General features: G+C 32.1%; 1 protein-coding gene across 2 annotated transcripts in view; it reads left to right on the forward strand.

Moving 5' to 3' along the window:
* The first annotated feature begins 1,092 nt into the window (after nucleotides 1–1,092).
* Nucleotides 1,093–24,926, forward strand: part of LOC145259679 (tetraspanin-17-like) — a 119,992-nt gene continuing 96,158 nt past the window's right edge. For both annotated transcript variants that reach the window (XR_013864181.1, XM_080117343.1), the window contains exon 1: nucleotides 1,093–2,360. Coding sequence is in view for 1 of the 2 variants with exons in the window: in XM_080117343.1 (XP_079973469.1) it covers nucleotides 2,277–2,360 (84 nt within the window). In the remaining variant the exon portion in view is untranslated. The remainder of the gene's footprint in view (nucleotides 2,361–24,926) is intronic.

Here is a 24,926-nt window from a genome sequence, read left to right on the forward strand (position 1 = left end):
CTACAAAGCCACCATTCGCCCATGCATAGAGTATTTTTGCAACATTTTAGCTCTGGTGCATCTGCTACTAATCTCTCACTCCTAGACAAGGTTCAAAATATAGTGGCCAACCTAATAGACCTTGTTCTGTCAACCAAACTCCAACTTCTATCCCATTGACGAAATGTTGCAACTCTGTACTTGTATTTTAGTAGAAGGTGCTCTGGCAAACTCCTTGTACTCCTCCAATATAAATACCTCCGACTAACCACACAAGCAGCAAAATCCCACCCCTACACTGTGGAGATGCTTAGATGCTGGAAAACCTTCTACTCAAATAGTTTCTTTCTTCAAACTGCTAAACTTTGGAATTCCCTCCCGGGTTCCTGCTTCCCCAACTGTATAGACATGCACAAGTTCAAGTGTAGTGTGAACAGAAATCTTGCTGCTAAACTTTCTACATATTTAAATTTTATCCCAAACATCCAAGGGGCAACGTGCCTTGTTTGAGGTGAAAAAAAAAACAAACAAACAAAAAACAACACAAAAAAAAGAAAAGAAAACAAAACAAACTAATTAAACAAAAAATAGAAACAAATCTTTCTGATTACGTGTTCGTTACGGAACGAAGATGTTATATTCTAAAAATCACGTAAATTGTTCATGTGGTTTTATTTTTAACTAAAAAAATCCAATTTTTTTAGGCTAGGAAAAGGGACTGTCCGCGTCGCCATCTTGAAAAAAAAAACAAAATACAAAAAAAAAAGTGCAGATAAGTTAACAATAATTCAAACTTGCAAAATCACCCTTGTAATGCTACCGATTTCGCATTAACCGTTTTAAGGTATATAAAAATTAGCTTTTTAAAAATAAAACTACTTGATTAAATTACGTGATTTTTTTTTTGGGGGGGGAATATGGCATTTCCGTTTTGTGACAGGTACGTCTATCGTAAAGATATTTGTAGTATTTTTTTTTTTTTTAGTTAGGTCGGATTTTTAAATATGAAGGAAAGAGATTAATAATTTAATAATAAACCTTTGCCCTTTGAATAATCTTATAAAGGCCGCTAGCTGCTGCTGCTGTTTTTTTTTTCTTTCCCTCTCACCGCTACTGCTGCTACTACGCAAATCCAGTTAACAGTGTTACGTTTTCACGCAGTCAGGGTGTTTTTTTGTTTGGTTGTTTAAAGAGCCTTTTATTTGGTCTTATTTATATCATTCGTTGTTGCTGGTTGAAATAGTGTTGGCATGGAGATATTTTTGAAAACAAACTCTATCTTCGGCAGCTAGCTTGAATATTTGGACAATGGCATAAGATAGAGGATACCCCCTCAACTTTGTTCCTCGTTTGTGTAGTACAGTACAGTACACAGGTACTCTCTGTTAAAACTATTTTTTTTTCCTTCAACGATTGGAAATACCATCTATTACTTCCTTGACATATGCATACATATATACATAGGTATATTTAAAAAAGAACACACACACAAAAAAATCCTTCATATTGTTATAATTTTCTTATACCTAAAAAGTACCTGGTTATATACACATAAACATCTTTTAAATTGTAGATAAGGATACAGTGTCCCTTTTTAAAATCTGGAAATCCGTTCTAGCAAATTTATATATAATATATATATATAATTTCACGTTTAACTTTATAATTTTTTTGTAGCCTTTTTATAACTTTGTTTACTATTGCTATAGTTCTTTTTTTAAAGATTTTTTTTTTATATACAAACAATATTTACTACTAATAATAATAAACATTACACAAAGTAAAGAGGAAAAAAAAATCCGGAATACTCTGGTTTTCAAAGTTTATTTCAGCATTATCTTGAATTAATATATTTTATATTTCAAATATTAAGAACTTAAAAAAAAACAACAAACATACAAAACATATAAGAAACCGTATGAAGATTTCCTTGTATATATATATATATAAAAAAAAAGAAAAACCAACAAAAAAGAGTTTATTGTATAAAACAAATTCTCTTACACCTAGGGTACACACCTTTCTAAATACTTGAAATCAATTTATTATAATAAAAAATATTTTATTTTTTAGCTTGATAACTTTTCCCGTAGTCTGTTAAAAATACTATATTTTCCAGTTTTAATTAATTTCCTTTATATTAAAGTTTTCTGTTAAAAAGCCTCAAACTTAAAAAAAAAAAAAAAAATTTTTTTTTTTTTTTTAATCATCTTGGATTAAAAAAAAAAAAAAATTAAAAAAAATATAACATTTTATATTTAAAATATTAACAATCGGTGACAAACAAAAAGCGGAAAATGGGAAGACGGAATTACTGGAATCGTAACGAAATCAGCCTGTTCATAAAATATACCCTGTTTTTGCTCAATTTCTTATTTTGGGTAAGTAAATATTTCAATTATTCTATTAACCGACACATTTTATAAATAGTGTAATCATATCAATATTTGCAATCAATTTCTTTTAATCATTGAACAAAAAATTTGCCACCCAGACAGCCTGTTGTAATAGATGTTTTATGAATGAAACCTGAATAATGTATGAAAGCCTTTAAGCATAACTTTTACTAAGTATTTAAAATAAAATTATGCTTTATTTGTTTTTATGTTAGTAAATGTCTGTTTAATAATGTAAATGTGAGTTTTCTGCGTTTTTATTTATTTATTTATTTATTTTTTACCGAGTGAAAGAAAATCCCCCTTTTCTAACTATGAAAGCACGGCGTGTTTATTCTTTTGTTGAGAGGAGTTACCCCTTTTTTTTCTTAATCAATTCAGAAAAATCTATTTGTAAGACTGATTGTTAACAAAAAAAAACAAAAAAAACACGAAAATATTGGTTTTATTATTAGAATAACTTGGAATTTCATTGATATTTACTGTGCGAATTAGCTGCCTTTGTGTTTTGGGTTTGGTCGACTTAAAACTTATTGTCTTAGATTTCATTAATTAATACTAAAAAGTATTTGAATTATTTCAATACTTTTAAAAGAAAGATGTAAATAAAATGAAACCGTTTTTAGATTTAAATAATTATTTAAAAAAAAAACCCAAAAAAACACCCAAAACGATTTCTATTTTTAATCTATAAAAAATGTGTATATTTATTGCGATTATGGGTTTCCGTACTAACAAAAGTACAATCGAAAACACCAATTATGGTGAGCCAAGTAAAAGCGGAATGCAAATCTAAAAATAACTCTATTTGTGTGTTTAGTTTGACATTTTTATTTGCCAATAAAATATTAACTAATTTATATCATCTTCTAGAAAGAAATGACTAATTATTTAAAAGTTATATAATAACGCAGTTAAAACGCTTTATTGGCTTAATTTTTGTTGGGTGACACTATTTGTTTTTCCCAAAGAAAACAAATTAGAATTATTTTTTTACTATGACTCATATTAAAATTCGATATTTTTATCTCAACATTAATAACATTGTGACCACTTGTGTGTCTGTACACAGTTAAAGATTTGGTAAACGTACAATAGTTCTCACTTGATTACCCCCCCCCCCTGAAATTATGGCTATATTGAAGATATGAGCTTTAAATTTAACATGACTGAGTTTATATTCCAATCCAGAGTTAGGTGACACCAAAGAAAAACTAAAAAAAAATTATACATAACAAATGTTATCAAAGGCAAGATAAGTTACTTTTCTACCTAACTGGATAAGTTTTTTAATGTTTTTATTCAATGTAAAATGTTTATTCGGTTCGAAAAGCAAATAATATTTAGCGCTACCGAAGAACGAAAAATAGCCACGATGTCTTTGAAGTCTCTATAAAGACTTCAAAATAAGAAATATAACAAAACGGTGGTAGAAACCTACCCAATAAATGTTACTCGTGACATTTATTGAATAGGTTTCTACCACTATTTGCTTTATTTCTTATTTTTAAGTGATTGTTGAGACTTCAAAGATGTTCGTTTTTCGAATCTACTAATCATTTTATCTCTACAATTATATAAATTCAACTTTGTGAGTTCGTTCCTTATAGACTCCGAAACGGCTGAACAGATTTTCGGTACTACTTATTGATCCGTGCTGAAATAACATTATTTAGAAATCCATTTTTTACATGGGGAGGGAAGGGTGTTTTGTACATATTCTGTACTTTAACGTTACAATTTAATAAAAACTTAAACTTGAAAATACTATTTATAAAATACCGCGGATCAATAAGTGAGCACCAGAGTTTCTTTAAAATTTACAGAACTTTAGTGTATAAGTCTGAGAGTGATCTTAGTTAAGTCTTATCTCGGAATACCCCCCCCAATAATTACCGATAATCGATAAACCATTATTTTAGTTTATCTATCATCGGTAAAGCCATTTTTTTCTATGTCGTCGCTTAGCAATAATGATAGAACAACGGGCTGTGAAAATTCTACTGTGGGTAAGTTGATAGTGTTTTTTTTTTTTTTTTTTTTTTTTTTCTTTTTTGCATGACGTGGTTTGTAGGTTTAAACCCCCTCACGTAAATTTCATTTTTTTTTTTTTTTTTTTGTATTTTCGTTAACCGGAAAGAAGTTTATATAAAATAATTTTATAAAAGAAACAGTAGGTTCTCTAGAGTGCAATGTAGACTAACATATATTTTGGACTAAGTTACTGCATGGAGGGATATGAAGCTTCCCTCCGGGCGATTTCACAGATTTCGATGCGAATAAAAATGTAGGAATGTGAAATATTCGTGGATTATCATTCAATTCCGGGCAACGTCAGATCTCCATGCTAGTGTTAAATAGAAACACTAAAAATTTATTCAGTTAGAAAAGTAACTTGTAAGGTGTCACCAATAAGTTTCCAGATTTTTTTTTCTTCAGGCATTTAAAATTGTCAAACTCTTAAATTCAGTATGTTATTGCTATACATCTTATGAGATGAATAATTTATGATTTCAGGTTCAAATGAACAGCTACAGCAGGAATTGGAATACACCCTAATAAAGCCTGATTCTCACAGCTGGTGAATTTCAAAAATGCAATCTGGACGTGAGGACATTTTAGAAGAACGATATGCAATAAAATTCTTTTTTTTTTTTAAACTTAGAAAAACATGTCACAGAAACGTATGGAATGCTCCAGACTGCTTTTGGACCATTTTGCATGAATCGAGCATCAGTTTTTGAGTGGCATAAGAGATTCAAGGAAAACAGGGAGTCTGTGAAGGATGATGAGAGGTGTGGGAGGAGTAAGGAAATCAGAATAAAAAATTTCATAGATAAGGACCATCGTGTGTCTATGGATGATACTGTTTTTGTTTACTTGCCTCCCCACGAGGGCAGAGTTAGACACAAGGTCGGTTTTTAATGTGGGGGGAAAACCAGTTTCCCCAAAAGTGGCACTCTGGTTAATAACAAAAAAAAAAAAAATGTATCTGTCATGAAGGATTTTTCCTCTAGTGTGGGAACTGTACACACAGTTATTCGTGAGGAACTGAAAATGTGTAAGATTTGCACAAAGTCTGTCCCTAAGGTGCTCAGAACTCCATGTCACAGACTATTTGACCAAGATGAGCATCAAGACGGTTCTTCACCCTCTCTATAATTCAAACCCTGCTCTCCGTGACTTTTGGTTATTCCCTAAGCTCAAGGAAAACCTTAGAGTCTGTCGTTATGAGAAAATTGAGATGAAAGAGGCTTCGACGACGGTCATTGACACACTCACACAAGGACTTGCATAGAGCCTTCCAGAAGTTGTTGGAATGGTACAAGTGCATTGCAGCCGGAGGAGATTACTTTGCAGGGGACTAGAGTTTCATGTGTTTACTATCAATAACGGTGTTCTGGACGTCAGGAAACTTATTGAAAACATCTTGTGTCTCACATTTGATAACATTTGTTATATATTTGTTTTGGTAACTTTTTGCGTACCTATGTGGATTGTTATACAAATGCAGCATCTTAACCAAATAAGTTCTAATTTTATAACAATTTGGTTCGATTAATAATTCAGTGACCAATCAATATTACTACAATATTGTTTGATCGTTAAATTATTTAGGGAACCAAATTAGGTGCTTGTACAAATATCCGTCCATGCTATTTTTAGATACGATTTTCAAGTTAAATTTAATTTTTTCCGGTTTTTTTTTTTAATGCGGCAATCCTTAACAGTTGCGCTCCATAAATCAAAATGGCGGAAATTGACCCTGTTAATGCAAATACGGAACAGAACCCACCAAACGTGAGGCGAAACACGAAACCATACAGAAAGAAATTATAAAAATGTAAAAAAAGATCTTGTTTCGTGATAACGTGTTAAAACAATGAAAAAAAAAAAAGTGAAAAATACGTTTTTATTGTTTCATGACAACAAGAATTGTCAAAACAAAAAACAATTTCTTGAAATAAAACACAAATACATTTACATGGTTTCGCATTTTGCACACGAAACAATAAAAATTTTAATTGCCCCCCCCTCTTCCCGGACAAAAGGAGGGTGAACCTGTAAATTCACCCGTCCCTTGTCCGTTCGTCCGTCTGTACTTTTTTTCAATAACTACGCCTTGGATTTTTTTGAAATTTTGTACAAACATTAAACATGATAGGAGTAAAAAAAAAAAGTAACAGAACGGATTTTTCGGGAAAACTCTGGTTTCCCCCCTAGGGGTGCCTTTCGGGTTAAAATGGCTAAAATTGACACTTTTGTGCTTATTAAAAAAGATTTGATGCCTTGAATTTTTATAAAACTTTCTGAAAAGTTGTAACTGATTTCTATATAATTTTGTTTGTCTATACTTCGCGATAACTCTTGAGTGTGCCCCAGGGGCTCTTCGGTACTAGTGTAGAGAGTGATCCGGGCGTAAATGTTTTTATTTAAAAAGCCATTCTTAACATGGGGAGGGTGTTTTGTACTTATTCTATACTTTAACCTTACAATTGAATAAAAAAAAAACATATCAAACTTCAATTAAACTTGGAAATACGATTTAGCGCAGATCAATAAGTGCACTAGCACCGGCTCTTCTAAGGCTACCACTCCATTTTTTTGGACTATTTTACCATATTTGTGCAAAATTTTCTAGCAGTTTTGCTTGGTGCTGAACTCAAATTTAAATATGTTAAGGTATTGGGGACTTTGGGGACTAAATAGGGAGGGTGGCACAAATGGACTTAGTCATTCATTTCTTTTTTTGCAGTGTGCAGAACTCCAATTTACATATGTTAAGGTCTAAAACTGCACCGTTTGTTCATTTGCACGAGGATTTGACGTCCCCTGGGGACTTTTAGGTCTAAGTGGAGGTGGGGGGAAAATGCTGAACTTAGTCATTTTTATGCCTCGTTCACTGTGCACTCACGGGAGGACCATGCATGCTTCAATTTTTTTTTTTTTTTTTAAAATAATATATTAAATAATCGGACCTGAACGAGCTTTCTCCCCTTCCGTAACATTAATTTCTTTTCACGTTTTCTTATTTTTTCTGCGGATTATCGTCAATAAGACACTTAATTTTCATATTGGCAGACAAAAATTTTATTTTTAAAGTTTATTTAATGACTTTTAACGTGGGGGATCACTTTTCAATTATAACGTTCTAATAAATTGATACCCCACTTTGTGGTCAATCAGCACACCTCTCCTTATTAAGCTTTCACGTGTCCGCTGTGGTGTAAAATGAAATAATACAAATGTTTTTGTAAAGAATTGAAAGGTGCTTATGCATTTTTGGTACCGCGCTACTTTTAAATAGTTTTTTGGTGCTAGAGTGCACTTAATGATCCGCACTATTTTTTAAATCGTATTTACAAGTTTAAAGTTTTCTGATATGTTTTTTTTTATTCAATTGCAAGGTATATATATATATATATATATAGAATAGTACAAAATACCCTCCCCATGTTAAGAATGGCTTTTTAAATAACGTTATTTCAGCACGGATCAATAAGTGCACTAGTACCAGTTTTTTTTTTTTTTTTTTTTTTTTTTTTCTCAGGTTAAATTCAGGCTTAAAAATTTCTTTTTTCCTGTTAATTTGGAAGTTAGTCTTATCAACGATAATCTGCAGAAAAAATAAAATGCGAAAAGGAATTAATTTTATGGCAGAGATGAAAACTCGTTTAGGTCTGCCATTAAATATTCCCACAAGTGTTGAAAGTGCGATAGTTTTTTTTTTTTTAGTTTTTTTTTTTTTATGGGTGTTTCTGCATGGTTTCGTATTTCGTTACATGCTTCCGTTTCATATTTACATCAACTCTATCCATTTCCACCATCTTGGTTTTGGGAGCGCAATTGCTAGATATTGCCTTCTTGATGAAAGTACAAAATAGACTTCTCTCTAGGTTGAGAATGGCTTTTTCCACACGGTCCGTAAACTGCAAGTTTCCCAACTTGTTATAAAACCAGAACTAATTTAAGATATTTCAATAGCAGTCATCTTAAAGCTGTATCTGTGAGTTTGTCCTTTATAGACTCCGAGACTGCTGGACCAATTTTTTATGAAATTTTGTACAAACGCGCTTTATGTACCTGGCAGTGTTCTTAGATAGGTTTTGTATCGGAATGTGTTTGATAAGTCTCGATAATCGAAATAATCCGATGAAAGAAGGAATATACGATTTGAAACAAAGTTAATACCTTACACAGCCTACCATCATATTTTAGCAGTGTAATTACCGCACAAGCTGAAAGGGTCGGTATATAAAATTAACAGTTATTTGATATGACAAGGGTGTGTTTGAAATGAATGTTTCTGTTCAGAGCACAATCGAATTGAAACAGGATACTTGACTTTTGCATTTGAAACTTTATTTCACGCCATTATATAAAAATATAAAATCAACAGTAGGTTCTTTACAGTGCAATGTAGACTACAATGAATTGTGAACTAAGTCACTGTAGGGAGACATGTGAAGCTTCCTCCATGCGCACCGCGATGGGTCCCTGACTACAACAGGAAATCAATCGATTTGTGTATGACACTTTGGTAAGTAATTTTGACTCTAATTAAAAGTTGAAATGGTGAAAGATCGAGGGTCTAAGCAGAATGCGATTTAAAAAAAAAAAAAAAAAAAAAAAGTGTATAAGGTATAAAAATTTTCATATGAGCCTTTTGTAGTATAGCAAAAACGAAAGTTGTCGAATAATGGACTGCTCAGGTTGTATGAATATATATATATATATTAATAATGGACTGCCCAGGTTGTATGAATTTCCTTTTCCTATAACTACATTCCTAGTAGTATTATTTACCACCCAAATAACTTTTTCAATATGTGTTTATTCACAGTTGCATATTTCGCTAACTGCATTTCATTTCCTCTGATGATATGAGCCATTATTGAAAATCCATGGATTAAGGAAATTAACATAAATCCCCTCTATATATTCCTTGTGTCAAACAAATTCATAACTCGAATATGTTTATATTTTGAATTTCAGAATTTAACTTTAACCACTAAACTTATATATTGCTCTATTTTTAAATATTGAGCTTTACCCTTTTGGCTAGGATCACCCTGAAAGTATTACCTCAATGTAATATCTAACAGGATATTTCTCTTGATCTTTAATCTGTGACTTATCTCGCTTATATATATATATATATATATATATATATATATATATATATATTAGTTCAAAATAGCGTAATGTAAGTTAATAAGGTTTCAATTTCTCTTCCAATTTTCGGATTTTGTATTTATGCCCAAATGTATTTTATTTTATTTTCGTGGATTGATAGTTGCTATTTCTTATGAATTAATAGCATTAGAGTCATTGATTGGCATAATAATTAAATGAATGATTTTGCGCTATGAAACAGTTACCTTCAAGAACTGTAAGTGTCAACGGAAATAAAGGAATAACTTGTAAGATGGTCAACATCATGAAATTTGGAATACAGACTTGCCATTTGTTATATGCTCTGTAATCACATTGAGCTTCTTAAATTAAGGATTTGTATTTATAAAAAGTGAAATATAATTGAAAAAATCATATTTCCACACACACACATATATATATATATATATAATTTGTAGTCATTGACATACAGTCTTGTTTCGTATCACAATTCATCAGTGCCACTAGACTAGCACCTCTCCCAAGCCGTGGACTGAACCTAGAACCATTGATAGTCAGCTTCTACTGATCAATCCACGGGAGCGTTGCCCGCAAATAACCTCGTGTGTTTAAACTCTCAAGGAGTATATATGGTAAGTTGAAGGAGGTTTCTTTTTTAACCATATATGTAGATGTGTTGAAGCTGTGGAATGGGGGGGGGTTACGTGATATGTGGTTTATGCTGAGTTGGTAATGTTTCAGCAGTGATATCTGAGGTTACAAAAGCACTTAAGAGATATTTGTTGTTGGGTGTAATATTATGATAATAACAGTGAGGGGATGAATTATGCGGCATGCTGTGTATTAAGATTTTAATTAAGATGGAGGATACAGATGGTATAGTAAAGGGATAAATTATCAGGGTTTATGGGGTGAATAGTTAAGATAGAATAATTATTGAAGTCTGTAGTGGAATGGGGTCAAAAATGGATGGTAACGTTCAATGCGGCTAAGACAAAGCTCGTTTCTTTTAATAATTGCATGAAACCTTACCAGCCACCAATAGCTATGGCTAGAGATACTTTACCTGAAAGCACTTCGTTCAAGCTCCTTGGCTTAATGTTCACAGGAAACATGAGTTGGAATAGATACATCAAGATTATTGCTAAGGCTGCTGCAAAGAAAGTGGGCTCTCTCTATCATGCTAGAAAGTTACTTACGCCTGAAAGTATCCTGTACCTCTACAAAGCCACCATTCACCCATGTATGGAGTATTGCTGTCACATTTGGGCTGGTACATTTGCTACTAGTCTCTCGCTCCTGGACAGGGTCAAAAAGAGAGTTGCCAACCTAATAGGTGTCGAACTGTCATCTAAACTTCGGCCCCTGTCCCATCGACCAAATGTTGCATCACATGCCTGTTTTACAATTATTTTAATGGTGGATGCTCTGACGAACTACAAGCCCTCGTACCCCCTCGACGAAAATACCCCCAACAAACAGCAAAGTCCCACCCCTACACAGTTGAGATCCCTAGATGTAAGAAAGCCTTTTACTCTAATAGCTACTTTTCCAGAACTGCAGGACTTTGAAATTCTTTTCCGGTTTCCTGCTTCCCCAACTGTACTGACATGCAGAAGTTCAAGTGTAATGTGAACACACATCTTGCTGCTAAACTCCCTACATAGTACCCCTGCAACTTAGGTCCCTGATAGTAGTCCCCTACATCAAAGTGGCACCATGCCTTGTTTGTGGTGAAAATGTAATATATATATATATATAGTTCTAAGGGGTATTATATATAATGGTTATATCGATGATTTCTTGGGTGTGAATCCAATGAAACTCGCGTGATTATTAAAGAGTGCTTAATGCAGGACAGAGCTGGTATATAGTTTATTATACAAACATTATTGGTTACATATGTGCATACATGTTTCAGTGGAATCCCAATTCAAGGATAGCACTTCATTAGACCAAAAAAGAATCTATTTTTTTTTTTTGGTCTGATGAAGTGTTCTTCTTGAATTGGGATTCCACTGAAAATGCACATATGTAACCAATGTTTGTATAATATAATGTGTGTGTGTGTGTATATATATACATATATATATATATATATATATATATATATATTATAAAACTCAAATGACCTTGTAACGATGTATGTAACCCACTTTCCGGTTTACGACATCCGGTTGCGCATGACTTGCGCACTGAAATATTAACGTTATTTCGAAATTATTATTTAATATGGGAAAAGTGGGGTTTAAAATAACTTAAACGTAATACAGAAATGAACGATGTAAAAAAAAAAAAAAAAAGCAGGTATATCAAAATTTGAATTTTACTATAAGTATTATGGTATCTGTTCAGTGCACATTTACCTATAAGTATGGCCAACCACTTATAATTCAGTAACTGTAATTAAAAAAAAAAATAATCAATTATAATAAACAGAACGAATCATAGATATCTATCTATATTCTTTGTTCATTTTAATATACTTTCATAGAACTGTTTCTGTTATGTAAAAAAAAAACTATTTTCTTTACGTCACAAGTGTCACGCTCATACATGAATTCCATAGCTAATATAACATACTGACCCAACGGGTCACGAGTAGTCTAGTATATATATATATATATATATATATATATATATATTATATTACTAATGTGTATGAAAAACAAATTACTAATGACAAGTTACTTGTCTACCTACCTGGATAAGAATTTTGTGTTTTAAACTTATTTGAAATCGTTTATTTTAATTTGAAACAGTGTCTTGTGTTACGTTAGAACAAGAAAAAAAAAAAAATAGTGAACATAAAACGGTTATCTCTCAAAAATCGAAAATTAAACAAAATACTGATAGAAATCCACCCCAAAAATGTCACTATGATATAGGGTGAACCGAAGTTGTTCTACCATTATTTTGTGTAATTCTCGATTTTTGAGCTATTATCGAGACGACTGTAGTTGGTTTGTGCAGTTTAGACCGTAACTGAAATAACGTTCTTTTTTTAAAAAAAAAAAAACATGAAATTACACTGGTGGACCAGTGGACCACCCGAAGACTAAGTTGATTATGGGTAGGTTGAAAATAATGCCTTTCGGAATAAACACCACCCCCAACCTCCATATGTTAAGAACGGCTTTCGGAATAAACACCGTTTGGAGGTTGGACAACCAGTGAATAAGAGACCATAAAAAAAAAGCTTAGCTTTTTAACTACTCTGTACTTTCACCTAACAATTTAATAAGCAAAATATATCGTAACAATTGAACATTCTATCTAAACAAAATTTAAAAAAATGAATAGGTCTATAAACTTCATAAGCACCCGCCCGACTGAGGATTGTTATCTCAAAAAGACTCCGCTTTCTCCATCCCTCGTACAGTTTATTTCTTCTTTGGCTCGGATGTTGACATTTATTTTAATTGCGTCTATTTTCAACCCAGGGAAACCCGAGTCTTTGAAACGTGAACACACGATTGTTTTTCCCATAATTTAAATATGCTAACATTTATATATTTCGTTTCATGGTTAGTTCACATGTATAATGCCAATTTACTTGCTTCTCCCCACGAGGGCGCCTCCTCAGTTCGCAGGCAATAAAATTCTTTTGCCATTTCCAAAAGGAGGAGAGCGGACCTGAACGAGAATCACGCCCACCCTATAATTTTAACCCGCATTCTGCAGTTGGTATTTTTATTTATTTTTAAAATTTTTTATTTATTTATTTATTTTTTTTTTACGACCTAACCCAGCGTAGTATAAACACCCCTCCCACCTCCCTATTTTAAGAACGGCTTTCGGTATAAAAACCCTCCAACTTCTAAAACTACACTACATACAATAAAAATTATAGGGCATTACCGGAGGAGGTAATGTATGCGAGAATAGTTGGTGCTTGTCCAGAATTCCCTCCCCCATGTTAAAAGAAAGGAAAAAAAAAAAAAAAAAAAAAAAGAAAATCTGTAATGCTGCTGTACAGTGTACGTACCTGTGACGGAAAGGAAATATCGTACACCTAAAATTACGTAAATTGATCAAGTAGTTTTTATTTAAAAAAATTTTTAAGCAGGAAAATCATTTTTAAGCTTGATAATGACCTTTTTAAAATCTGGCAAAATCGAATTATTTGTTTCTTTAAAAGCCCGTTTTCACAATGCCGTTAAGATATCATCGCTGTTCGTTTACCCACAAAATTTGATTTTCGTATTTAAAAATAAACTTGATCAATTTACATGACTTTTGGTGCATGATATTTTCTTTTTGTCATGAATATGTACATCATACAGTTTTTTTTTTTTTTTAACATTGGGAGAATTCTGGACAAGCACCAAACAGATGCTGCAATTTGATCCTAGCCAGAGAGACAGACAATCTTTAGTCTTTATTTAACTGTTCATGAAGTCTGTTCAGCACTAGGGTTAAATTTAGCTCATGTTGGAGGGGGCATTCTGGAAGGGTACGAAAATTTGGAGAGAAGAGCTCCATCTAAATTCACAGGTGACCGACAATAATACTCAACTCCCCAAAAGAGGAGGTAATACTTGGGATGATGGCCTCCTGTAACCGAACCATATATTCTAACAAAAAGATTCTGCCAAAAACACGAGGTAGTTCCTAGTTTGTCAGAATGTGCCAACAGATTAAAATGGCTGACTGGTTTACAAACTGAGTCGTGATGGGACGATTCCAATATTTTACGATTCCGATTTTTCATAAATCTTTAAATATTTAACTTTTAAGTTGCTATTTTTCTCTGATTGCTGTAAAAACACACGTTAAATGTGCACATATTGTTTCAAACGTAAAAATACACTTGTGGGAAGGTGATCTATAGATTTTTACGTTATTGGTAGTTTAAAATCAATAAATATTTACTTTATTATTGCTACCAGCAGTGGAAAAAAATAATTAAAGGAATCGTTTTGGCATCGGAAAATATGCACAAATTTTTCCGATACCTATACCCAAAAAAATTTTGATTTCCCGATTAATCGTCCCAACACTATAATCAAGTTTTTTAATTTCTTTAGAAGACTATTAATTGGATTATTTGTTCTCATCTTGAGTGTCATTTTCACAACGTTTCATCCAATCTAACCTCCTTCAGGTGTACCTTGTCAAGCTCGGAAATCTGCACAGAATTTTGACAAGAACCATTTATTTAATCCGTGAGGGTAAGTTGTTCTCGTTCCGCCAGACATGACAGGGTAATATACTTTCATAGAAATGTTTCTGTTATGTCAAAAAAAAAACTATTTTCTTTACGTCACAAGTGTCACGCTCATACAAGAATTCCATAGCTAATATAACATACTGACCCAACGGGTCACGGGTAGTCTAGTATGTATATATATATACTAATGTGTATGAAAAACAAATATTACTAATGACAAGATGATAAGTTACTTGTCTACCTACCTGGATAAGAATTTTGGTTTAAACTTATTTGAAATTGTTTATTTTAATTTGAAACAGTGTCTTGTGTTACGTTAGAATAGGCACCGCCAAAACTGAGGAGGCAGGCAAGTACTTTTTGACGGACCGTCTTTTTAAAAATCTACTAAAAATCAGGTAATTATCCAATCAATACGAAATTTTCAGCGATTAAGAGAAGAATGAAGTTTATAACAGTGTACTTATATTTCATAAACAATATTTTTATATATATATATGTATTTTTTGCTTACAAAAAGTAATCCACAATTGTGTTTCAAATGTTGCCTGCCTGATGTTAGAAAGTATTTTATCTATTTTCCTTGTGAATCGTTGGCATAGTGGATAAAGTACTTGGCAAAAATTCAGTTGTAAGTTCTCAACTTCTGGAAATTAAATGGTTCGATCCTCAGTGCAGGAGGATTGAAGATTTTTTTTTTTTTTTTCCTCAGATTGCCCGAGCAGCAAAGCTCAGCTGTTGCATGCATAGACATGGAAAGTTTAGCGTGGAGCACGAAGAAATGGCAATTGCACATATGCAGATGCAATGTTGCTGTCGTCACGCTGGAGATATGTCGTTGCACACTTGACCTGTCTTTGCTTCTGACGCGACAAAGATGATAAGAGGACAATGGATGAAGATGTTGGAGATATTGACACGTGTACATTCACCAGCATCTTGTTAACCGATTCCCTCTGATCTCACAAGGTTGTCGCTGTTCCTAACACCGAGGAACGGGTTCCGCTACCGATCATATTACGTTGAAGAGAAATTTTTAGATTGGCATTTGGATCTCCATCAGAGATTGGACCATTTCTGTAATGATCTGGTCTCTCTTAATTTTGCAGTGGGACTTTAGTTTTGTGCAGTTCTAGGAGGTTCACCTTCCCAGGCCTTGCCTGCTCTCTTTGAGAAGGGGTTAGTTTATTGCTGATCACCTGATGCGCACTTACCAGGGAATACTGACAGGGCTGCTTCATGCACTTTTTGCAGGTCAGTGCCTCTTCTTGGGAGGGTGCAGACTTCTCAATCCCACTTTCTGACCCTGGTGTTTAAGTTCTTGTCGTGGGAAAGAACTAAAAACACTACTTGGCTGTCATTTTTTTTTTTTTTTTTTTTTTTTTTACATAGGCATCACCACTCAAGACCCAGAGCCCACTCGAGGATAAGGGTTAAAGAGTATATAATAGTCAATTGGCCAATATAGTAATCGTTAGTAATGGAAATTTGGTAAATTTGTTAACTTAAGTGGAACGCCTGTTCAAGAGCTTGTTTATGTTGGACTTGAAGACAACAATATTGTAGTCAGCTGGAAAGCAGGAAAACGGAAGACAATTCCACAGGCGTGCAGTTCTAAGAAAGGAAAACTTTGTTCATGGAATGTATGTTTAGGTTTAGGCACAGATAAAAAGTGGGGGAAATTGTGTTTTCAGCTAGACGAGTGTTTCTTGAGAAAGTTTGGCAAGTGCTCGTCTGAGCTTCAATCTATGGTCGGGGGGGGCCATAGATTGGAGCTCAGGCGAGCACTTGCCATGAAAATAGCCATAAAGCAGAAATAGACTCGCAACATCTCTTCTGTGAGAAAGAGGGTGCAGGGAAGAGAAAAGGGCATCCCCTACTAGGCTATGAAGTCTATTTAAAACTCCATGAAGGCAGGATAAGTCCTTTCTAGCAGCTCCAGCCCAGATGTGGCATTGTGTCAACAGTACTCCATCCTTGGACATACCTGGCTCTTATATAGGTAGAGAATCGCATCAGTAGTGATCAATCTACTGGATCGATAGAAGGATCCCACCATTTTTCCAGCGATCTTGGCAACGGATTTGATGTTCGATTTCAGATCATGAGTAAAGGTCAAGCCCAGAAGCTTGTCAAAACATGAAGCCTGCCCAAGACGAGAGCCATTCATTTCAATTGATAGCAGATGGGGATCAGAGCAGTGATGTAAAGAAAGAAGTTTGGTTTTAGATACATTAAAAGTAACCAGCCACCTCTTTCCCCATTGTACCACATGCTCATGATCAGAGGAGAGAGAATCGGAGAAATAAGAAGAATGGAATTGGAATTTATTTAAAAAAAAAAAAAAAAAAAAAAAAGGGTAGAAAGTGGACCTGGGTTTACAATTGACACTCTTTAAACTCTTGCTTTTCTTATTTTGTCCTGTAGTCCGCACATTCCATGAGCCATATTTCTGACAAGGGAGGAAGAATTGCTGTTTCTGGGTCATATTCTATCCATCTAACACTTATTTGCTAGTTTTCGATCTTGAAGTAATGAATATACTTCTCTTTATTTTAGCTCTTTAGATCAAGTAGCTTTATGCCTTGTCTGGATTGATTTTTGATTTTCTTCAAGCGAAGTCCCCTAACGCTTGTTGCAGGCCTGTCAGACTAACCGGTAAGACTCTTAATAATCCCTTCTATTTTCATTATTAAGCTTTTCCATCATGAAATCTAAATATTTGCTTTGTGAAGTGATTTATTGGAATATATATATATATATATATATATTAATTCAAATTTTCAAAAAAAAAAAAATAAATAAATAAAAAATAAAAATCCGTAAAGAAGGTATACAGAATTTTTTTAATTATCTGACAAAGAGTACAGATAAAACTGAAAGACCTTATTTTGTGGAGTTTTGAAAAATGCAATTCTTATCAGATGAAAGAGATTTGCAAAATATACAAAGTTTTATTTTTTTTTAATAAAAGAATTGTCCTTGTTTTATCTTTTATAATAAAAATATTTATGAAACTTTTTTTTTTTTTTTTTTTTTTTAATCAAACATAAAAAAAACTATAAAAAGTCTTTAAACTTTTATAATAAAAAATGTATCCTTGGAATGATGTTTTTGTAATCAATCATAAAAACATATCCAATACAGAATATTCCTCCAATTTTTTTTTTATTTTTTTTATTTTTAATTTCACTAAATCTTAATGGTAAAAAAAAAAAAAAAAAAAAAAAAAATGGCACCAGTCATGCAGAGGTGAGAAACAAACAGATTATTCCGAGTTTTCATCGGTTAGACTGACAGGCCCTCAGAAAGTATCGGGGGGACTTTGCTGGTAGAAAACCTGATTTTAATATAACAAGATCTGAATACCCTATATACCAAACTTCAAGTCTGCGGATCAAAAATTTGTTGAGTATATAGGTTGAGAGTTGTCCTCGCACATACACGCATTCTCACTTGTTATAGCTATATAGATACATCCGCCCCCACGTAAGTTATTGAGTAAAAGATTAAGTGCCGGATGAATCCGTTCCAAGTACTTAGAACTGAGAAAGGAAATACATTTCTATTTTAATAAAATAAAATATGCAGCAAATATAAAAACCAAATCACAATGTAATTGTAGGAAAATAAACAAATTTATAACATAAATATATTTTGGAGCCAAACTCCATCCTCAGTATGTTTTCTTTTTTTTTCTCTTTCTTGCCATGCTGTAAAGTTGGAGAAAAGAAAAAGTCTGTAAAGAGCCATGCATTGTATCTCAGTGGTTGTATTTTGAAATGTTGGAACAACTGCGAGATTAATGTCAAGGATGTGAGTTCCATTATAAAAACGTTGATTTAATTTGAATAAAATAAAATATACATCAAGTGCGCTTGAAAACCAAATCACAACATAATATTAGGAAAATAAATATTTTACTTGTTTGAAATTTATAATATAAATATATTTTGGAGCTATACTCCATCCTCAGTATGTTTTCTTTTTCTCTTCTTTCTTGCCATATTGCATATACATTCTATAATGGAACTCACACCCTTGACATTTCTATTTGTTTTCCATACCAATTTATACGTTTTTTTCTTTTTATGTCTTTAATTTCACTGAATCAGATGCCATATTATATAGTTATTGACATAAATTATTTTAAAGGAAATGCAGCTGTGAAATTTTTTTTTGTCAGTAAATTAGTCATTTTTTTTTTTTTTTTTTTTTTTTTTTTTTTAGTAGATTAGTCATTTTTTTTAGTAGATTAGTAAAGTAAAAAAAAACAAACAAAACAATTTAGTTCAGTTGACTTATTTATGATCTATTTGAGTTTAAAGATTTTCATATGCAAAAATTTTAAGAAAATTTAATTTATTTTATAAGTAGTGAATCTAGTTAAATAAATTTATAGTTTTGCAAAAAAAAAATCTTGTAGGCACGGCCAAAAAAATGGAAGAAAAATCAACTTGTTTTTAAAACAAATTAAAATTCATGATTCTTGAGCAACTCCCCCACCCCTCCCTGATAAAAGCCTGAATTCAATCACATGAAAAGCAGAAAAATATAAAACTTTTTCTAAAAAAATAAAAACAATTCACCACCATTTTTGCCTCAATGGATGACGCCTTTAAATACTAAGTTTTTTAATTCAATTTTTTTTTTGTCTAAATAAGATTTAGGATAATTTCTTATAAGAATATGCAAAAATATTTTAACATAAGTACCTGAATTTCAAATAATTCCATCTTTTCTCTCCCGCTATAGATTTTGCGTGGCGAAATTAAAAAAAAATCCAAAGCTTAATGATAGTTTGGAAGAAACTATGGTAGCCTTTACAGGACTAAATGAAGTTTATTTAGTCCTGTAAATTTCCATGTATTTTTAACGTTTGTTTTGATGATTAAGTGAAGAATGAACTTTATAAGGGTCTAATTTTTTTTTTTTTTCATAAGTGATATATATATTTTGTTGCCTACATAACCCCTGAAGTTAAGCAATGATGAGGCTGGCCAGTACCAGATGGGCGACCATTTTGGGAATGCTAGGTGGCGTATGTATTGGGGGAAAACTCCTGCATCTAGTATCAGGCTTGGTTGTCTTGACTCTGTCTTGCCATCAGGACCAAGTGTTTCTGGATGAGTGTGGTAGATGCAAATCCCTGACACTTTGAACTAAGTCAAGCGCAAGTCACAGCATCATCAGATGTTGACAAACCAGTGACGTTCGTATTTACTTGCCTCCCTAGGAGGACAGAATTAGACACAAGATCGGTTTTTAATGTGGGGAAAATCAGGCTCCACAAAATGGGGCACTCTGGGTAAGAACAAAAATAAAAATTGTTGCAGTCTAGAAAGATTTCTCCTTGATTGAATCCGGAAAGGATGGGTTAAGTGTAGCATTAGAATATCAGAACAGATAGTACACTCTGATCTTAGCCCCAAAACCAGTAATGTTTGCGGTCTTCATTGACAACGATGCATGACATTCCTTCATTTGTGGTTACTCCTACCCGTAAAATATTTTTTTAATGTAGCCAAGCAGGCAAATACCCTTTTTAAATAATTGAATAAAATTATAATTCCAAACACCATTTATGGTGAAATACCTTCAATATTATGTTTTCACTTTATATTTTTTTCGTTCACACTTATTTCCATCAAGCTTTAAATTTTTCTTAGTAAAAATTTGTAAATAAAAATAAAATAAAACTTTTTTTTCTATTTTTGTTGTACATCAACCATAAATTTTATTTTCATAAATCGAATGTATTTTTAATTTCATGATAAAATCATTTTCGCTTTTGTAACCTGTGAACCATATACTTGTTCTATAAACCATATAAAATTGGTTTTTGCCCAATTTTTTATTGCATAATTTGTGGAAAAAACTTTCATTAAAATTTGGCATAATTTGGGAAAAGGGGGAGGTAACAACGGTTTGTAATATGAACTGTAGGCCTTAGTTTACCATAGCTGAGGTAATATCATGTAACGACAAATTGCCAAAAGAAATTGTATTTTTAGCAAAATGCGCAATTTTTTATTGATATTTTTTTTGTATTCTTCAAAGTATTTCCTATTTAATGGTATATTAGCAATATTGGGCTCACTAAAAGAAAATTAATTTACTTTTCAAAGATTTAAGTTTTTTCATAAAAATAATGGAATTATATATATATATTTTTGCTAATCGGAAAAATAATTAACATATTCAACGAATTTCACCCTTCAAAACAACAAAAGATGAAAAAATTAAAAACCTTCAAAATTCAGATTTTCAACCTTATATGCGCAGTTTTTTTTTTTCTTTTTTTTACAGTCCTCACCCTCCCCACAGTACAATATATCAGTTTCGGCTGATTATTTTATCATATTTGTGACGACAAATAAAGAAGGGGGGGGGAGGTAGGCAAAAAAAGAAAATATTGATTATGAAAAAAAAACACTGTTATAAAGTTCATTCGCTTCACTTAATCAGTGAAAATTTCGTATTGATTGGATAATTACTTGATTTTTTTTTTTTTTTTTGGTAGACTTTTGAGGAGACTCTGTCAAAAAATACTTCCTCAATCCTGTTTTGACCTTGCTTAGTTTTCAGATTCCTCAGTTAATTTATTGGGCTCTCTGTATATGCGGCCTGTAACCCCCAGGTTGGGAAAGTTATCTCAATTTCGTGGATTAAATGGGAGATTAATGTTAGGTGCAATTAACACCATTGAAGTCTATTATGAAAGCAAAACAAATCGGATCACTGCATATCCAGTGCCTCATTATTTTGATATGGTCTGCTGCAGTTGAATGTCCTAAGTTGGGTTGGGCATTCTTTCCTGAGTTTTTTTTTTTTTTTTGTCCTTTGTTTGCAAAATAAAAATAGAACCTTTTTAAGGATTGTCATTTTAAAATTTTTTTATTTTATTTTAAAAAGTTTTTGTACAAACTGAAATCCGGTTTTACTATTTTTGTATAACAAACTGAGGCAGAACAAATGCTTCTTTTGGTTTTCTTTAACTGATGTTTGACATTTTTTTTTCTTCTTACTCTGACCCCCCCCCCCAAAAAAAAATCGTATTGTTTACAAAGATTTTTAATAAAAAAAAAACAAAAAAAAAAAAAACAACCTGACTGGTATGATTGTTTTTTTTTTCACCTGCTACTTAATTGGCTGAAAATGTGAAGCTCACTATTTGTTTATTAACAAAACAGGCGGTTTGAGCACTGGAAAAGTGGTGGATGGATGTTTGTCTAGACATTCGGACAGGTTATTTGCGGGCATCGCTTCCGTGGTCGAGTGGGAGAACTGCCGACTGTCAACACGATGGTTCTAGGTTCAATCCTTGGCTTGGGAGAGGTGTTAGTCTAGCGGCACTGAGTTGTGATACAATGAAAGAGGACTTTATGTCGATGACTACAAATATATATATATATATACTAGCTGTACATACCCGGCATTGCCAGGCAGTGTTTAATCACATACTATTTAAGATACACCAAATATCTTTAGTCGTTACAGTTTTCCTAACAGTTGACCATATTTTGGATTTTGGGAGCTTAAAACATAGCCACCTTCATCTATGAAATTCAGACAGGGAAATAAAATCTCAAAGGTTAATGGAAAACTTGGATCCATTTTTCAATGCAGTTGATGTTGATTCTAATTAAAAATTAAATAAGTCAGCTTTTTATAATACTAGACTACCTGTGACCCGTTGGGTTAGTATGTTATATTAGCTATGGAATTAATGTATGAGCATAGCACTTGTGATGTAAAGAAAATAGTTGTTTTTTTTTTTTGTTTTTTTTTTTACATAAAAACATTCCTATGAAAGTATATTAAAATGAAAAAAAGAATATAGATTTCTGAGTTGTTCTGTTTATAATTGTTTATTTTTGAAAAAAAACAAAAAACTTGCAGCCATTGAATTATAAATGGTTTGCCATACTTATAGGTAAATGTGCACTGAACAGATACCATAATGTTAAATTTTGATGTTTTTTAAATGAAATTGTTAGTTGAAAGTACAGAATAGTTAAAAAACACAAAAAAAAAACACTCTCTCCATGTTAAGAATGTCTTTTTAAATAGAAAAGGAAAATAAAAGGTAACTTTTTTTTTTCATTTATTTTAAACAAACATTCATGACCCATTGGGTCAAATATTTAATTAATATGTTAATAATATATGTTAATAATAAGGTCAATAAAACTAATTAAGGCAATGCGGAAATGAACGATGTAAAAAAAAAAAAAATAAATAAAAGCAGAAAATATTACCGATTGTTTATTTGGATAATTTAAAATGCAAAAAAAAAAAATTGGATGCTGAAAATGTACACAGTAAAACAATACGTTGATTATTTGTTGTAATGCAAATTTAAAAAAAACGTTTTCGGGGTTACTTATTTATGTTGGTAGAAGAAAATGTATGAATGTTTTTAAGAAAGGTGTATTAAAAAATGGAGAATAAATTAAAACAAAAAAAAAACAAGGAAGGCGGTGGGGAAATCGCTGTTGTAAATTGTTCTTATAGTTGTCAACAGGTCAAAGTTTATTTATTTGTAAGAAAATTGCGACAGTATAGTTGTAATACAGAATAGTTGTAAAACATCCCCACCCTTCCCATGTTAAATAATAATTTCTATTGCAAAAGTAGTGATTTGTGTTTATTTGGTTACGCTGCTATGGCTTTGTTTATGTACGCATGTGCAACCGGAAGTTGTAAACCGGATGTGTGGTTACAACACCTGTTACAAGGTCATTTGAGTTTTATAATTATATAGATTTCTAAATAGAATACTTAAAACAATTCTATTGCTAATTTCCATTAAAAATTTATAGCTAAGTATGAAAACAGCTGCTCTTTAATGTAATATACAAACGACACAACCTCTAAAATGTTGATTCATTTTGAATAACTAGTATATATAGAAAACATGCTGGAATAAAAGTATATTTTAAAAATCTGTTTGTGAAATTGCATCTTTTTGTATATAATAACCAAATGGTGAACAGACAGGAATACCACTTTTTTTATACACTAGCGGTACCCACCCAACTACATGTTGCCTTGGCCGAGTCTTGTTGAAGCAAATATTAGATTGAGTTGTATCTCACTCACACACACACACACACACACACACACTCACGCACACTTTGCAAATAGGAATAGACAGTTTAAAGGTTTAAAAATCACACATAAGGGGATTTTGTAGTATGTAAACTGTCAATTTCTGGTTATGATTAAATGTTAGTCAAGCAATATAGTTCACTGTGTAGGTTTCGGCAAAATTCCAGGTCTCAGCTATATTATTTACTTAATCTGTTTTTTTTTATTTAGTGTATAAAGAATTTTAGTCAATCATACTTTAAAAAATGAAAGATTTATCTAGCTTCCAAAAAAGAAAAAGAAATAATGGCTTAGAAGCATGTGCCGATATTTCGAAAAACAGTATGTTTTTAACATGTATGATTTTATATAAACACAAGATTTAGCACGGTAGCATAACTGTATAAGGACAATTAACAGCTACGGTATATTTAATGTAAAATAAAAGAATTCTTGCCTTTTATAAATGGGTTTCGATGTGTCACAGTTGATTAGTGTTTGTATTTGGTTTATTTTATTTAAAACGATTGCTTCTTGTAGAGTATGGAGCATTTGTTTTTATAATAAATTGTAGATTTTGAAATAACGAATTGTCAGCTCTCGGCCAATGAGATTTGGTGGAATGTGAGAGGTGAATTTCCTATTTTTGAATTGGAAAATAGAAAAATTTTTAGATCTGAGTATATGATCCAAGGGTGAAACCCCCATATCTGGCGAAAGTGCAAAAATCCTCTTGGTGATGACTGAGGGTGGTAGGAGGACTTGTTATTTAGAGGGAGAAATAGGAACTACTTCCTCTAAAGATGATTGTGATGTTGCTCTTAGGATGAAATGTAGGATTTTATTGTAACGACTAAATGTGTCTAAAATGTTGTTCTAAAGTTACATAAGGTAGTGGCTAATAGTCTAGACATAATAAATTTGCATATGGTATCTGTTGTTGCAAATCTACGGTACTTTGGTAGAGAGATGAATTTCTGCAATCAAAATGTTTCTGTGGAAATATGCTTTATTTCCTCATAATATATACCAGTTCTTAAGAAGCTCAATTTAATTACAGAGCAATATAGTGAATGAATGACAAAACTCTATATTCTAATATATATGACTATTTCATTTAATCACATAATTAATATACGAAAGTATAA

This window comes from Euprymna scolopes, chromosome 35 (genome assembly GCF_053919585.1).
Source record: "Euprymna scolopes isolate OS-2025 chromosome 35, ASM5391958v1, whole genome shotgun sequence".
Classification (NCBI taxonomy): Eukaryota; Metazoa; Mollusca; class Cephalopoda; order Sepiida; family Sepiolidae; genus Euprymna; species Euprymna scolopes.